At 41.4% G+C, this 16,473-nt stretch overlaps 1 protein-coding gene across 1 annotated transcript in view; it reads right to left on the bottom strand.

The window, feature by feature from the left end:
* Positions 1-837: 837 nt before the first annotated feature.
* The window catches only part of LOC118410211 (probable thiopurine S-methyltransferase), a 19,852-nt gene continuing 4,216 nt past the window's right edge, over positions 838-16,473 (bottom strand). The window contains exons 2-9 of the mRNA XM_035811769.1: positions 10,285-10,429; positions 9,346-9,438; positions 8,519-8,648; positions 7,610-7,662; positions 4,464-4,538; positions 2,591-2,676; positions 2,438-2,482; positions 838-1,623 (exon numbers count right to left, since the gene is read on the bottom strand). Coding sequence (XP_035667662.1) covers positions 1,511-1,623; positions 2,438-2,482; positions 2,591-2,676; positions 4,464-4,538; positions 7,610-7,662; positions 8,519-8,648; positions 9,346-9,438; positions 10,285-10,415 — 726 coding nt within the window. The 5' untranslated portion in view covers positions 10,416-10,429 and the 3' untranslated portion in view covers positions 838-1,510. The remainder of the gene's footprint in view (positions 1,624-2,437; positions 2,483-2,590; positions 2,677-4,463; positions 4,539-7,609; positions 7,663-8,518; positions 8,649-9,345; positions 9,439-10,284; positions 10,430-16,473) is intronic.

Raw genomic sequence — 16,473 nt, 5'->3', positions numbered from 1 at the left:
TTGTATTCAGGTAATTTTTAGTTTGGGGCTAGTCATATTCGCTTGATTTTTGGGCCTGCTTAATCTATAGTACGGGCAGGGTTAAGTGGTAGAGACTTTGTTCTGTTTTAAATCTTTTGTTGCATTTTGTCACTGCAAAAATATGATGAAATTGTTTTCCACCTCTAAGCCACTGCTCATTGATTTTGGGCGATGTTTGCTGGGTGTTCACTCTGACTGCAACAGCTTTCTGAACTTTTTAATGTTGCCAGGAGCTTGCCATCTATGAATGGGATTGACAAGGACATTTTGAATAGCAAATTCTGCTGTAACATTTGGCTTACGGTAGGTACTTCAAGAGATTTAAGTTTTAGTTGGACGGATTGAATAAAAGATCATACCACCCTAATGCTGCTGGATTCATATTGTCTATGGAACTACTGTAAAAATATAATTTATCAAATTATGCAAATAACCTTCGAGTGTCAAGTGATATAACACTCCAGAAATAAATCTTTAATGAATATCATTGGTACAATAAGGAGATTTAGCAGCTGCATTAGGTCAGTACATTGAAATAGGAAGATATCAGTACTGAATATATCATATGCGACAGAATAACTTCATGGGCCATCTGAGACCAAAAAAGGTAGGAAACGTCGTCTCAATAACTTTAAGGTACTGTGGTTGGTTACATGCTTAAGAAATCCAAAATAAATAATGTTCATCCATGCCCAAACTTACACATTCCGAAAATGGAATTTCAGACTTTTGCATGGTGCACAACCAACACGGTAAAAATCTCACTTTTCCAACCACGCAACCAGGGACGAAAAGGAAAAAAATACACAATAGGTCTACAGACACCCAATACATTTCATGCAGGCCTGAGGTCTACAAACTCTTGTTGAAATTGATAAAATGGTCAAATTTCTTGTTAAGTTCATTTTTAAGGTGATGAGGCAAATATATCTATATGTTCATATGTTTACTTCTATACACATTAGGCCTTGCTCCACAGAAGAACTTTAAGAAACATGTTGTATAACTGGTCTTACTTCATTAACTTGCCATTAGTGCTATAACCCTGTACACTGGCTTGGACCAGGACTTGTAAAAACATTTTGGCTTGGTCAAAAAAAACTTTGTTCTTAACCATCTTAAACCTTCCATCAATCGTGAAATTTGTGCTGGAAAAACATTTCTGTTTTTGTGTTCATTACTGATGTATTAGTGTTTACTACACACTAGTAACTGACTGCATATAAGTTTTGCATGTGTGTATTTTTCAAATTGCATGTAAAATCTATGCCATCGTGCAATATTACATGTATCTGAAAAAGTATTTCTAGCACACACATGCCATCTGTGCTCATGTCAGACGTCTACGTCTGGACCTGAACTTTACCCTGTGGACTGAATCCGGACTTGAACCTGAATTTAGGTATGCATTACTATTTGCCATCATACCTTAATGTGCGTTACATACTTTTGTTAAAATTCAGTGGAATTGAGAAGTCTTCACCACACATTAGTTTGATGCCTTGATGAGAAAGTATGCTGTCTTGATCCATGGAAGGTTCCATAGTTTCCCCAGCCTTTCTGTGTGGTCCCCAGTGTCCAGAAGGGCCATATCGTAATCACCTACAGAGGAGGACAGATTGGGTATTAGTTAGTGTTGCTGTTTTTGTTTGTTTCTTCTAGGTATTCTGGAGACATGTAGATCTGTGTAATGGTTTATTAGCACTGTACAAGAAAAGTAATCAATGATATGCTTTGTTTCAAACAAACACACTCACTCACTCACTCACACACACATACATTATACACACGAACACAGTGAGACACACATGCACACACGCACATACACACACAAACACACATCATACAGATGCATACACAGAAACATTAAAATTACACAAACACACACACATGCACAAACATTATACAGTACACACAAACACAGACCGACACACATGCACACATAGACACACATTAACACAAATATCATACAGATGCATACACAGACACCTTCTAATCACACATACACACGCACACACACACACACAGATCGGCACACACACTAACATTATACAGTAAACACAAACACAGATCAACACACATGCACACACAGACACACATAAACACAAATATTATACAGATGCATACACAGACACATTCAAATCACACATACACACACACACACACACAGATCGGCACACACAGTAAACACAAACACAGATCGACACACATGCACACAAAGACACACATAAACAAATGTTATACAGATGCATACACAGACACATTTAAATCACACACACAAACACACAGATCGACACACACGCACACCTTTGCATACAGTACTGTACTGTACTGTAGTGCCCCTTTTAGTTATTAAGTCCTCTGATATCGATGAGCTACCTATTTTGTAAACTTATGGTAAACTTGTTTTGCTCACCAAGAAGCTGTTTTAGTTCATCCTCTGGCACATTGTGAGGTGGACCTGAAAAGGGCATTAAAGACATCATAAATACATTATAAATCTAATGTGTTGACATATCATCTTACAAGATTTCTACGAAACTTAAGAGCAAATCAAAACATTTTATACCTGGGAATAATCTAGGTTCGTACTGATAGACTTCCATCAGACACCTCCCATTAGGCTTCAGTAGGGTCTTCATGAGTCGGACGTACCTGAGGTGAGAATGGTAAAGCTGCATCATTCACCACAGCTCCAAATTCATATTGCGAATAGGTGCACTGTATGGTATATAGTTCATGCTTGTTCACCTTTATCAATGGTGTACCCTATAGCCATTGTTTAAAAAACAGGATACTAGTATTTAGGGATATCAGGTCGATGGATGGTTGTTTCAAGCTGCAAGAGTTTCAATTGAATCTGAAAGACCTAGCTTCAAGTTTTGTGCAGGATAGATGCAAAAAGGTTTTACACTAAAAATATGAAGTGTACTATTGCAGACTGCAATGCACATTTACACAATGCACATGTGCACAAACAGTGTATTACCTAGCATTTCCAGCCCTGTTCATATCTTCCCACACCAGCTTGTTAATTCTTATAGTCCCCTCATCAGTGCTAAGTCCTTCTAACCAAACTTACGGCTTGAAGTTAGTCAGTCAAGAAATCCACTTTGGTCTATGAGGACTCGGGGAAAAGAAGGAGTGACAGAATGGGGTCAATTGAAGCTATAGGGGGACCCCAAATGGTTTGGCCTTGGACTGACTGACCAAATATCACCTGGGTTAGGATTGTGCCAATTCCAATCTCCGTCCCCCCACCCAAGTACTGCAAATGACAAAAAACCTAGTGGCAATATAAAGGGGATAAAAAATCCAAGATAACCAGAGCAAGATGGTTGTGCATCAAGTAAGATTGGTGGTGAAGCTTAAAGGATGGCAGGAATAAGGAATGCTGTGGACAGTGCTATGTAACAGTGGGGTTCAAGCACCGTCTACCGTCCTTGCCAGGGAGCTCTCACAGAGCTTGGTTGCATTGGTAGCGTGCTTGATTTTGGGAGCTTGGCTGCCCGGGTCCGGCGCGATAGGTCGCGGGTTCGAATCTTGGGAGTGAGCTTGGGGTAAAAACTGTTCTACTTGCCTCTAGTGTTTCAGCTACATACTACTATAGATGACTCCCATGCTTTACCATTACTCTCCAGGCAAAGGTTTTGGTTGGGGATTATTACCTTTGCCAAGGTGTTTTTGTAGCGTTAGTACTACATTGTGGTTCAGTCTGGACTTTCATGAAACTTTTCATGAGGCTAGCCCATGTTCTGTTAAAGAAATTATCAGATTTTGGGCAGCCTGGTTGCTGTCCTTGGTACTGAAGCAGAACTTTAGGGTTTGGCATCTTGTGTTCTATAAAAGCTATGGTCACAATTTTTGGATGGTAGATAGCTTTTGTTCTGTTTTTTGACACCTTGCCTACAATTCTAACAGATAGTATTGGCTGAATTTTTTTTTTCATTTTGAAATAGTGTTCACTACTAACTTTAGGGAAACATAGGTGTAAAAAAACATCAAGAACAACAAAATAACCAATGACAAAACCTCTTCTTCACCATCACTTTTGTACATGCAATAAATGGGGACACTGAAGCCTTACTACACTAGACTTCTGGCTTAAATTTCTTTCTTTTTTTCATTCACATATACAACTAATCCTTTACTAGGGTTACATTTACAGGGCTTCTTTTGGGAACAAAGAGTATGCAAGTCTTTCTGCCTGAAAACTTGAAATTGTGACCCTACATGTAGCCAAGGAGGTTATAACCTCCTGGATGTAGCATATGCAATAAAATTGTACATTTACAGCTAATCTGAATGGAAGTTCTACATATCTTGTCCCAACTGAACTCAGGTTTCTTCCTTAACTCATCTCCCTGCTAAACTTACCCCATAACAAACATAGATTTGCTGACAAATGGCTACCTTAACATGCTGAAGGTTAAGATACTCACTTTTCCCGATCAACTTCATTGATGGCCACGAATGCTCCCCTGTCCCATATGGCATCAAATTGGCCTTTGACTTCACTGTAGGGCACATGTGGATGGAAGAAAATGTTATGACCTATGTGTTGTATTGTCTTCTGCAATAAGTAGCCCTTCAAAGATCAGGCCCTTATTGTGTAGTCTACATACAGTCCAGGGCCCAAAATTGCAATAGCTGTACTCAGGTGCAACTAGTCTAAAGATTTGGGTGCACAATATCTTGGTGCACAGGTGCTCCCAGTCAAAACCTTTGTGCACAAAAAGGGTGCATAACATGTTTCAACCCTGACTGCATGTATATTCCTTAAGATATTAGCATTACTTCCAATTTGAACTTCCAATGTCAATTTGAAAGTATTTGCCAGTGAATGTAGGATATCTCACCTACTATCCCTATTCCTTCAAAAGAGGGGAACAAATATTTTATTCTTGTCATGATAAATGCATCATGACACTAGTGGACAGCAGAAGCAAATGTTTTGCGTTCTTTCACATTTGTGTCACTTGCAAGACGGGGATAATTAAATGTCTTTGGAGTCCTTCTGACTACTGTACTATACTATTCTTCTAACTAGGGCTGGGTACCGGTACGGTACAAAACCATTTTTCTTATTGGATCGGTCCAGAAAATTGGACCTGAAAAAATCCGGTAGACCGGATGTTGAACCTATTGGAAAATTAACAGATTATATGATCAGGCATTCACATGTATTGGGGCTTACCGGTCGGAGAAAAGTATAGAGAGTATAGTCTATAGTCATTTCTACCAAGTTTTACAGTAAATAGTACAGAGGCAGTTAGCCTCGTAGGATTTTAAAATGCCAGTGGGAGTCGAATACTCCGCAAAAGAGATGTCTTTGTTGTGAAATGGACCATTGTTTTGAGTACTGTCCATTCACAAGTTCTCACATACTGAATTAGGTCCAGGTTCAGGTCCGAACCAGTTCTCACATACTGAATTAGGTCCAGGTTCAGGTCCGAACCAGGACCTGATCTTTTGGACCTGAACCGGACCTGGACCTAAATTTTCTGACCCACCCCTATTTCACTGGTATCTCATAGGATAGGTGACAAGGTGCAACTACTAAACGTGAAGAGTTTCATGACTGTAACTGTATAACGTTTAAGGGTGTTTGGTATCTATATTATAAGTCCTATATTAACTTATCAGGAACTCAGCCAAACCAGTCGATTACTATTTGTGAGCCGTGTTTATTCAACCTATTGCTAAACTCAAGTAACATATAATACAATGTGTTTCACTTAGGACTACAGCAAGTTACAGGATACAGGTCTAGGATAATGACACAGAGATCTAAGTATATTTACAGAGAGAGTCGGTCTAACTAACTAACTAGTACACAATCCAACAGAGGGACGAAGCCCTACTAAAACAACCTCACCTGAGTCCTTAGTGGGGCACCGACTGACTAAATCTCTTTATACAATCTCTAATGTTAACTAGCATGACAATAGGTTGTATAACTCCGCCCATCACAGGTAAGCTGGTTGGATGCTGTCGGCATCCAGCCAATCAGGGATTGCCCAATATGCTAATGTAAGCTCCTCCTCATATGGTCTAGACAGTCATTACCTAATTATCTCATATGTCAAAGGTCATGGCCGTTACACTACCTCCCCCTCACATAACATTACAAGGGAGGTGTAACAAAAATACAACAGGTTGATATAAAACAACAAAAGTTGGAATCATCAGTCATATATCATTATCTAGCTCTCTGTGACCAATCGGACTGCTCTCACCAGCCATTGGTCGCTCACATTCCGCATTTGGTTCATACAATACAAAGATTTCAGCATAGTACAGATATTCAGCATTATCTAAATCTCTGTGACCAATCAGACTGCTCTCACCAGCCATTGGTTGCTCAAATTCCGCATATGGTCCACACAATAAAAAAAATTTCAGCATAGTACAGATATTCAGCATTATCTAAATCTCTGTGACCAATCAGACTGCTCTCACCAGCCATTTGGCCTTTCACATCCCGCACATAGTCAATACAATACTAAGGTTTGCAGCATAATACAGATATACATATACATAAGCAATACATACGCAATACATCAGCAATACATAAGCAATAATCATGTGGGGCAACATTGGTTTTATTACACTGTGTCTGATACAGACAAAAATTTACATGTGTGCGTCGCAAGAGACAAAGTTCCAACGTGTACGGCGGTGACAGGTGCATAACAGACGACAAGGCAACCAGACACACCAGAAGCCGAGAAGGTGTGTAGAATCCCATGTATACTACCTGGTCAATCACTTAAACTTGTCCGTCGTTACCCGAATAAACACCTAACCTTAACACATACTACTGGCATGGGGAGAGATTTACTGCTAATCACCTTTGAGATTAGATACTCAAATCCCCATCCCATTCCTCGAGAGATGGACACGCAGCACGCAGACGACACCAGCAGGAGACTTGAGCTCGCTTACATGGCTACGGCGTGAGAACAGAAAAAGTGTATACCAGCGAATAATTAGCAGATTTTGTCCGGCCAAGCCAAAAATTTCAAAACCAAATGGACACAAAGCAAAGGTCTTACACAACTACGTCTACGCTAAGATTTGAATATGCCGGGAATAAGCTACGCGCGACTAAAGCGAAGCAGTCGGTGGGAATCAAGAACAAAATGTTGGAGCCAAATGGGCAATCCACGCTACCCAAAAACAATGAAATTTACAATGCAAAATATGCGTCTGTCCTACCCAAAATCAAGAGTTTAGTAGGTCCAAAATAGGTAGGACAGCAAATTTCTAATGCATAGAAGAAGGAACAACAGCGCTAAATGCCGGTAAGGACTAACTAGCTATCATATTTAGTGTTTGAAATGGGCCGGAGAAGAAACCGAAGCGCGTAACACGGGTAGGCAAGCACAAACAGGAACTAGGTCAAATTCGAAGTTTGGAAAGTTTACTACTATTATGTTACAGAGTCTAACATAAGATTGTAAAACACGGTTATTCACAAATTCGGTGTGGAAACCACTATAACGTTTAAGGGTGTTTGGTATCTACAAATGTAATTATCTCATATGTCAAAGGTCATGGCCGTTACAACTGTAAAAAAACAAACCTGCTGAAGTTGAAGTAGTCACAGACATAGATTGAGACCCTGCCTTCCATTCCCTGTAGATTTCAAATCAACAAGAACTTTTAATAACATTGTCAAGAGAAGATTTGTTGTTAAAAAATTTGGACAGCCCCTACATGTATGTTTATCAGTGTCACTTCTCTTCTCACGTACCCATCATAATAAGATACAAGTTCAACTGTCATTCTTTGCATATTTCAGAAGACCATTTGTCCAATTTCAAGAGGATAGTATGAGTGCCTGTTAACATATCTGTCTGGGCACTATGTCTCAGACTAGTAGGCTCGGAGTTTATTACAAGAGGCTTTTTCAATATCCGGTTGTCAAAGTAGCATCCATGCAGCCAATAGAAATCTGGATTGTTGCCTACTAGTTAAGTGCTTTCCATGCAGAAGTTAAGCAATGGCTGCCTCTTCAGGCATTTTTTTCTTGGCCTCCCTACTTTGTCAGATCTCCAAACAATTAAGATTCTTGGGTCTTAGTCTTTTAACGTTTTGGTCTTTGACTTTAGACATCAGTATCCATTTTTGTATATCTGTTTGCAAACCATGGCATACACGCAATGAACTTGCTCATTTTTCAGCTGCCCTGAACAATTTACAGCATTTGGGGGGGGGGGGGGTTGGAGAAACGAATGAAAACTGTTGCATGTGCACCCATATGATTGAATCACCTTTCAATTCTTAATCAGGAATTCTAGTCTGTGTAACACAAACTCTGCTGTCCAGGCTGTAACTGGCCCCTCCCCAAGGAGGCTGGTGGATGTTGGGCAGGCTGCTATAAGCGAGATTAAATCAGGCTACAGGAATCCTAAGCACAAGAACTACATAACACCAAATTCATTGTATGTAAAGAAAACACAATCATGTGCCAATGATATCCACACCTGACCTGGTAAAGTTTCCCATTCAGTGCAGGCACATCTGTCACTGTTGGCTGAATGGCGTTCTCCTGAAAAAACTGCCTTGCAGCATCCTCCACCCCATCCACACCAACAATGGTATGTCCCTGGTCAGCAAGCCTGCAGGAAGGCAAAGCAGTCTTTCTTAACAAAGAGCTTTCATCTATCATCTTTGATTAGGGTAGGTACCGGTACAGCATACAGGTACTAAGTGAAACCCATTTTTTCTTGTTGGAACGGTGCAAAAAACCAAACCTTAAAAAAGATCAATGGACCAGATCTTGGGCCAAGATAATGAACAGATTATATCTGAGTCATTGACATGTTTTAGGGATAACCAGCACGTCACCGGAACGCACTGAGCCTGCGCGAAAAGTATAGACATGCTAATCTCCCGGTTTACTAAAGGGCCGCATTTAAGAAAGTGTGTGCGTATATAAGGGTTTTACATGAAACCATATCTCTAACATATACTGTGCAACAAGCGCAGGCGCAGAACGTTTTACCGTGTGTTGGGATTACCAATCCAACAAAATAACAAGCTAAGTAGAGTAGAGTTTATAGTCATTTCTACCAAGTTTCTACAGTCAAACCTACATGAATATAGGATTTTCAATGTCTGGGTGAGGCCAGGTGGTCCTTATACAGAGGTGCTTACTTGCACATGTTTGACTGCACAACTGTATATCAATGACCAGGTGGTCCTTATTTAGAAGTGGTCACTAGTGCAAGTTTGACTGTATATCAATGGCCAGGCGGTCCTTATATAGAGGTGCTTACTTGTACAGGTTTGACTGTATTAACAGCTATACCTTACCACTTCATGTCCATAGCTTTCCCACACAGTGGAAACAGGAACTTCAGTCTGGACCTGCCTCCTGTCAGCTGTTCCAGGTGCTTGGAGAATATCCTGTCAGAGTGGCATACAACAGTTGGTTACAATGCAAGTGACCCATATCGGCAAATGAATGACTATGCACACTCATCTGTTGAAGTCCTATAGCGAATCGTTGGTCAAAAAGTAGAATTTAGACAGATCATTATCATCATCATCAGTTACTGTATTCTGCATTTGTAGTCAGGAAAGTCCTATAGCTGCATTCAGTCTTTCTTCATCTTTTTCCACTGTGCTCTGCATCCTGCAAGCTTTCTGTAATAGCTCTTGGAGTTTCTTTACTGTTGAAGGAAGGATGGGAGAGAGAATGCAAGTACTGACTCCTCTGACTAGCCGACTCCCCCTATAGAACACTATTCCCTCTATCTGTCTATTTTCTATTCAGAGCCTGGTAGAGGCTAGCTATAGGAGAATGCATCTGAATAAATGTTAAAAAACGTTTTTTAAGTTTTCCGGGATTTGATTTCACAGTAGGGAAAAATGGGGGTGTCCCTATTGGTTCTGAGTTTGCAATAGCACTTTACTACATGTATGTCACATACTGTACAGTTTGAAATGGAAACACAGGCAGCTAGTCAGGTACCAACAACTAGCCACAGGAGAAGAATGCTACAGATGGAAAGGACAGTCACTGTTGGTAGTGCTAGGTGTAACCAGTTGTTACTGGTCTAACCTTGAGCTTATGTACCCTTCTAGGTACATAGCACTTCTTTATAAAATATGTAACGTTACATGTAGACTACTCAATGTTCAAAGAATGTTTAATTTGTAACTTGTTATGTATTTATATGTCTTTGCCGTAACATGCGCCTCAAACACATCATAAATCATATTTTACTAAAGTACACAAGTTCAACTCACGGGTGGACATTTTTGACATGGAATTGTGGATCCTTCCCAGCGTCCTTTGCCTTTTGCCAGCCCTGCTCCCATTGCGGCAGATTGACCACGCCCAGTTTCTCAATTGGTATACTGTCATCCTTAGATGCCATGGTCTCCCTGAAGACTGAAAACAATAAACTACAACATGTAATGATTCTAACAGGTAGGCTAAGAGCACACTAACATGGGGCATATTCAATAATCTCCGAGGTATGCAACTTGAAAAAATGAAATTCTACTTAGTTTTGGACCAGTTTGGAGTAGTTGTAAGAGTTTTTGCAGGTCCAAAAAAGTTTGGATTAGTCTGAACCTGTTGGACTTGAGGCAAGCAGGTCTGAGGTCAACAGGTCATTATGTGGTTCAGCAGATACAGTTGTTGGGACAACCACAACACTGTGGGACTTATACCAGCCAACTGTACAAAACACCAGCCTACCCGAGAACAGGGCCTGAGATGAGACATTAAACACAATTTATCTTCTAAGATGCAGACATTTTGAGACTAGATATTTTCAAAGGTTCTTGGGATCTTTTTAAAGCATTTTGAGACATTTCCATCATTTTTGTCCATAGTGTATTGAGAACTTTTGAAACATCTCAGGATTAAGTCAAAATATCTTGAGATCAAAGTCGTCAGAACATCTCAAGATTTGCTGCCTGTGTAACTGCATTATCAAGAAGCTGTGCCACAAATTTGCTCCATTTCTGTGATTGAGTGCATTTTCTATAATCTCCAAGCAGATCTTGCTGTGGCAAATGGGAAAGAGTGTAGCCGGCAGAGGAGTTATTGGCCACAGCGCTGGAGATTACATTTTCTATTCTCCAAGCAGAGGTTACAGTCCAGTCCAAAAAAAATTTCAATGCCCCCCCCCCCCCACGCCTCAAAAAATTTTTCTATGGCCCTCCCCCCGCCCCAAAAATTTTTTCAATGGCCCCCCAAATTTTTCCTTGCCTTTTTCATTACATTCAGTCTGTCATTAAATAATATAGCAATAACAATAGCGGTAGTGCTGTTTGAACGTGACGACGATCGGGGTGTCAAGACCCGCGTGTCAACAAATTACGCACGTTGGAGTCCTGCTGGGGCATATGTTATCTCCCAAAGTTTTACAAAAGCCGAGTTTTCATTTTGATGACATATATACAAACATGTAGCACTTGATGTTGTCACACTCGCGCTGCAATGGTTATAAGACTTACCTTGTCTGATATCACTTCTCCAATCTACGTGAAAAAAGTCTCTGGTAACGTTTAATACGCAAGATCACGAAACTGAGCGTTTCCGCCAGACCGACGGCTAGCTGTTAAAGGCCGTCCAGGGATTGGAGGGCCGAAGGCCCGACCGGTCTTTGGGGTTAGGGGCATGCTACCCGGGAAATTTTGATATTTTTTACCCTCTAAAGCGAAATTTCCCGCCTTCTGTGAGGCAAAAAAATGTGGATTTTATGCGTCCACATCAACGAAGAGTAAAGCGGGCGGGGAGGGGCGGTAATCCAAGGCGATCTTTTCCACTACACATGTACGAAATTTACATAAAAGAAAACAAATTAATGTTGTAGTTGGAAGAGACTTGGGTACATTTTAGCGATATCGTTACGAAAACCGCTTCAAGACTGCTTCAATCTTTCCAAAACGGGAGTTATTTCGGCCAATTGCAACTTACAAACTTGAAAAAAATTTTCGCGCCACCGTGATTACGTCATATGCAGCAGAGAGCCCGCTGTCACTAAAGTAAACATCGTAATGTTTTAGCCCGTTGCTGTCCGTGAACCATTCTGTATACAAAGAACAGATGCACGCAGGATTGATATTTATACCTATTTTAGTTTCTATAGTTTTCTTAAACTTCGTGCGAACATGGAATCACACGACAGAGGCGGCTGCAGAAAATTTCTCAGTATGGGGAGGGCGAACTATATCAACGTAATCCTTGGGGGTCCGGGGCATGCTCCCCCGGGAAAATTTGGAAATCTTGACTATCTGAAACGATCTTTCCTAAATTTTGATGGGCAAAATTTGCTGGCAGACTAAGCTAAGTTTAATAGCCTTTCTATTAGAACTACACATGGTTTTGAGGGCGACAACGCCCCCAACGTATTTCCACGATTTCAAGCGCCGGGCATGGCACGAGCCGTCGCAAGGTAGGTCTAGAGAAATGTCATTCAAATGATGAAGTTTGGACCCTCCAAGACACGATTTTCTGCATGTTGTGGGATAAACTTTGCTGGTAGACTATGCTAAATGTAATGACTATTTTCTGTAAAAGGAAGAGATTTTTGATGGGGACGAGTGCCGAAGTGTTGTGTGCGCCGGAGGCGCAAGCCGTCGTAAGGGACGTCCAGAGAAAAATTGAAATCTTGACCATCTGAAACTTCATTTCCTGCATTTCAGGGGCACATTTTGCTTATATTTATCAAGGCCCCTAAGGCAATTTTTTTTTCAATGGCCCCCCCCTCGGCTCAAAAAATTTTTCAATGGCTCTCCCCCCAGGCCAAAAAATTTTTCAATGCCCCCCCCCACCTATGCACCAGCCCCCCCCCATAAATATCGTCAGGTCCCTAACGTTAACCAAATTCCCATAAATATCTGAGTTAACGTTAAATCTAACTCTAAATTTATCTGGTGTAACGTTATTTGCAGCCCGTGCCATAGGCAGGTACCCAAAGTGAGTAATGAGGCTGATTAACGTGGTCGAGGCATCTCCTCGAGCATGGTACCCCCATTTTACGTCCCTCCCGATTTCGTGGAATGATGGACTGATTGAATTCACATACCAGTTTTCAGCAAAAAGTCAGGTTTAATGACACATTTCTGGAATTCTTGAAAACAAGACACATAAGAGACTGCCCCCGTGGCGTCGCCAAAAAATGGTGAAAACCGTTTCAAGTTGCTGATCATTGAGACCATGTAATGTAATTTACAACGGCCACGTAATGTTAATTAAGTCGATACATTCAACATTGTGAGGGTCTGTGTTGCCTAAGTGATGATCGGTCACAAGAGTCACGAATGCAAAACAACGATTAACGTTACAAATTGTACCCTGGAGGTACTTGTGACCCAAGAACTGGAAATTGTATGATCACCATATGAGCACTCAACGGAAAGTTTGCAGAAGAAATGAGAACATCTACGTAGTCGTACCAACAATATGTGTCTATATCATATCATTCACCTGTACACAGCTATTGTTAGACGTAGACTCCTAAGTTGTTATGAGTCTCGGCAACGCACATTGAGCTCAGAAGCTTGGCGACCGCAGCTGCAATCTTTCCGGCAGGTATGCTCTTCGTACGCTAGGTCAGCGCCCTGACCTTTGACCTCCTGACTTACCCTAAAGAGGAAAATGTTTTGGGACCTTTTATCTTCGCTGTTTTCGCGGTGATCCCTTTGCGACGCCAACAGTGAAATCCAAACCGCCTCGAATATTCAGTACAGTAAAACACTACATGGCAGGTTCAACCGAAACAAACTAAGACCACTGTGGACACCTTTTCTACCGTGATATTAAATACCCACGAACTTTCCCCCTTTACAGTATTAAACAAATATGTATAATAAATCCCAGATAAACACGAAGTTAAACTGCAGCGCCGTTCGACTTCTCGATTTATGCACACACACTCACACACACACACACACACACACACGTACATACACATGTTCAGAACCAAGTTTATTCGCATGAAAAAAAAAACATATATGCATAAATATAGGAATGAACAATAATTGTAATTGTTACAACACCTACAAACTGTGGTACGGAGGACGAAAAACCGTCATATCTTATATTCCGTCGTGACTTTGTCCATGTGGCATTAATGTACCCTGGAAAACCAGACTATATCACCGCACGACACTTCCTTGGCTGCCGAACGAATTCTCTGCTAGCCCTGGTTAAAAGTCCGGTTTTCCAAGTTAGCATAAATAAAGTTACCCACAATCCCAAACGCAAAGAATTCGTCTATCCCAAATTTACAGCATCGGTCTTAATCAACTTTTATAAGATTTTGGAAATGTTGAAAATTGCAGTTGAAAATCAATTCGCTAGGGGCCTTAACCTGCACAGCATCTGTCTTGTATCAAGAACTACTTGCCACTAAAATATCATGATCATAGAAGTGTCCTGGACATTACAGATACCTAAGCATGCTGTAGTACCAAGTTGCTGTTCAGTACATTTCTCTTGGATCTGTCGAGCAGAGAAGATCATATCCACAGTTCCTCTCGCCGGTCTAAAGCCAGACTGAGTTTCAGGTAATATCTCCTCGCTCAGGGGAAGAAGTCGGTTCAAGAGCACTCTCGCCAGGATTTTACCAGCCGATGACAGGAGGGCAATTCCTCTGTAGTTCCCACAGTCTGATTTGTCACCTTTTTTGAACAATATGGTTATTACTGCATTCTTAAGGTCATCAGGTAGAGTTTTCTCTTCCCAGATTCGTAGAAGTAGACTATGAACTCGAGCTGTAAGATCAGGTCCACCAAACTTGTAGGCCTCAGCAGGAATACCGTCAGGCCCACTGGCTTTGTTGTTGTTCATTTGCTTGACAGCCCTTTCCATTTCTAGAAGAAGGGGTGGATCAGCAAGATCGTTTTTGGGAGGATACATTGGTATTTTCGAAATGGTTGTCTCAGTGACGGTGGTTTCTCTGTTTCTCTGGTGGTTTCTCTGCCTCTCTTTATGGCCTTTATTGATCTTACTAAGGCTTTTGACTCTCTGAATCGCGAGGCTCTCTGGAAGATTCTGAAGAGAATGGGTTGCCCTGAGAAATTCATAGCAATACTTCGACTACTTCATGATGGAATGACTGCCAAGGCACTCTGTAATGGCACAGAAACTGAACCATTCACAATCAAAACTGGTGTCAAACAGGGGTGCATACTAGCGCCAACAATCTTTGACATATACCTTTTAGCTGTTCTAGCACTGATAAAAGACCAGCTGCCATCAGGAGTTACAATTAGATATCACTATGATGGCAGTATATTCAACCTAAGACGCCTCAATGCTGTCACCAAAGTTCAGAAAGTTGTAGCCAACGACCTCCAATATGCAGATGACTGTAAGCTTGTAGCCCACCGGGCAACAGACTTACAAGCCAGCCTTGATTTGTTCAACTCAGCATACAATTGCAAACTCCTTGGCCTGACTACAAATAAGTCAAAGACCAAGGTCATGATCCAGCCAGCTCCTGGTCAACCACCACCAGTAGTCAGCTTTCACCTGGACGGAGTGCGTCTCGAGTGTGTCAAACATTTCCCTTATCTTGGCAGTACCCTTAATAACAGAGGAAACATTGATGATGAAATCTCACATAGGCAAGGAAGCGCATGTGCAGCCTTTGCAAATTTAAGGGTGAGGGTCTTTGACAACAAAAACCTTAAGACGGCAACAAAGCTCCAAGTGTATAAAGCCACAGTGCTTCCAACCCTACTTTATGGGTGTGAGTCTTGGGTTACTTACCGACGGCATATTAAGACTCTTGAACAGTTTCACCAGCGCTCACTACGACGTATTCTGAACATTTCCTGGACAGACTACCGTACTAACACCAGTGTGCTAGCTGAGGCTGGCTCCTGTAGCATAGAGGCACTTATTATGCGTAGCCAACTACGATGGACCGGGCACTGTGTTCGAATGCCAGATAGCCGTCTTCCCAAACAGATTCTGTTTGGCCAACTGGATCAAGGGACACGCCCAAGGGGTGGACAGAGAAAGAGATATAAGGACACTTTGAAACATTACCTGAAGAAGGGACATGTTGACCCAACAAGCCTTGAGAAACTATGTTCTGACCGCAATGCTTGGCGGCAGCTGACCAACACCACCGTGACAACCTTCGAGACCGAGAGGGTAGCAGTCGTCGAGGCGAAGAGAAAGGCGAGGAAGGCCCGTCAAAGTAGAACTGCAACTGTAAACATGTAGACTTGCCATACTCATGAGAGTGGCCGTCCATCAGTACCAAGTTCACACACCAGGGGACCCATACTCGATCTTAACCTTTGTCCTTTCAACACCTATTCACATACGAAACATCACTACAATCCATCCAGAGGTTCTAAAGTTATGCCGACCACAAATATCAGGAAACACAAACACAGACACGTAATTCGTCGTAAATGTAAAAAAAAAATACCCCTATTTTTTATGGAGGCAACAAAAGGATT

Source organism: Branchiostoma floridae, chromosome 2 (assembly GCF_000003815.2).
Source record: "Branchiostoma floridae strain S238N-H82 chromosome 2, Bfl_VNyyK, whole genome shotgun sequence".
Classification (NCBI taxonomy): Eukaryota; Metazoa; Chordata; class Leptocardii; order Amphioxiformes; family Branchiostomatidae; genus Branchiostoma; species Branchiostoma floridae.
This window is presented reverse-complemented; position numbering and strand designations above follow the sequence as displayed.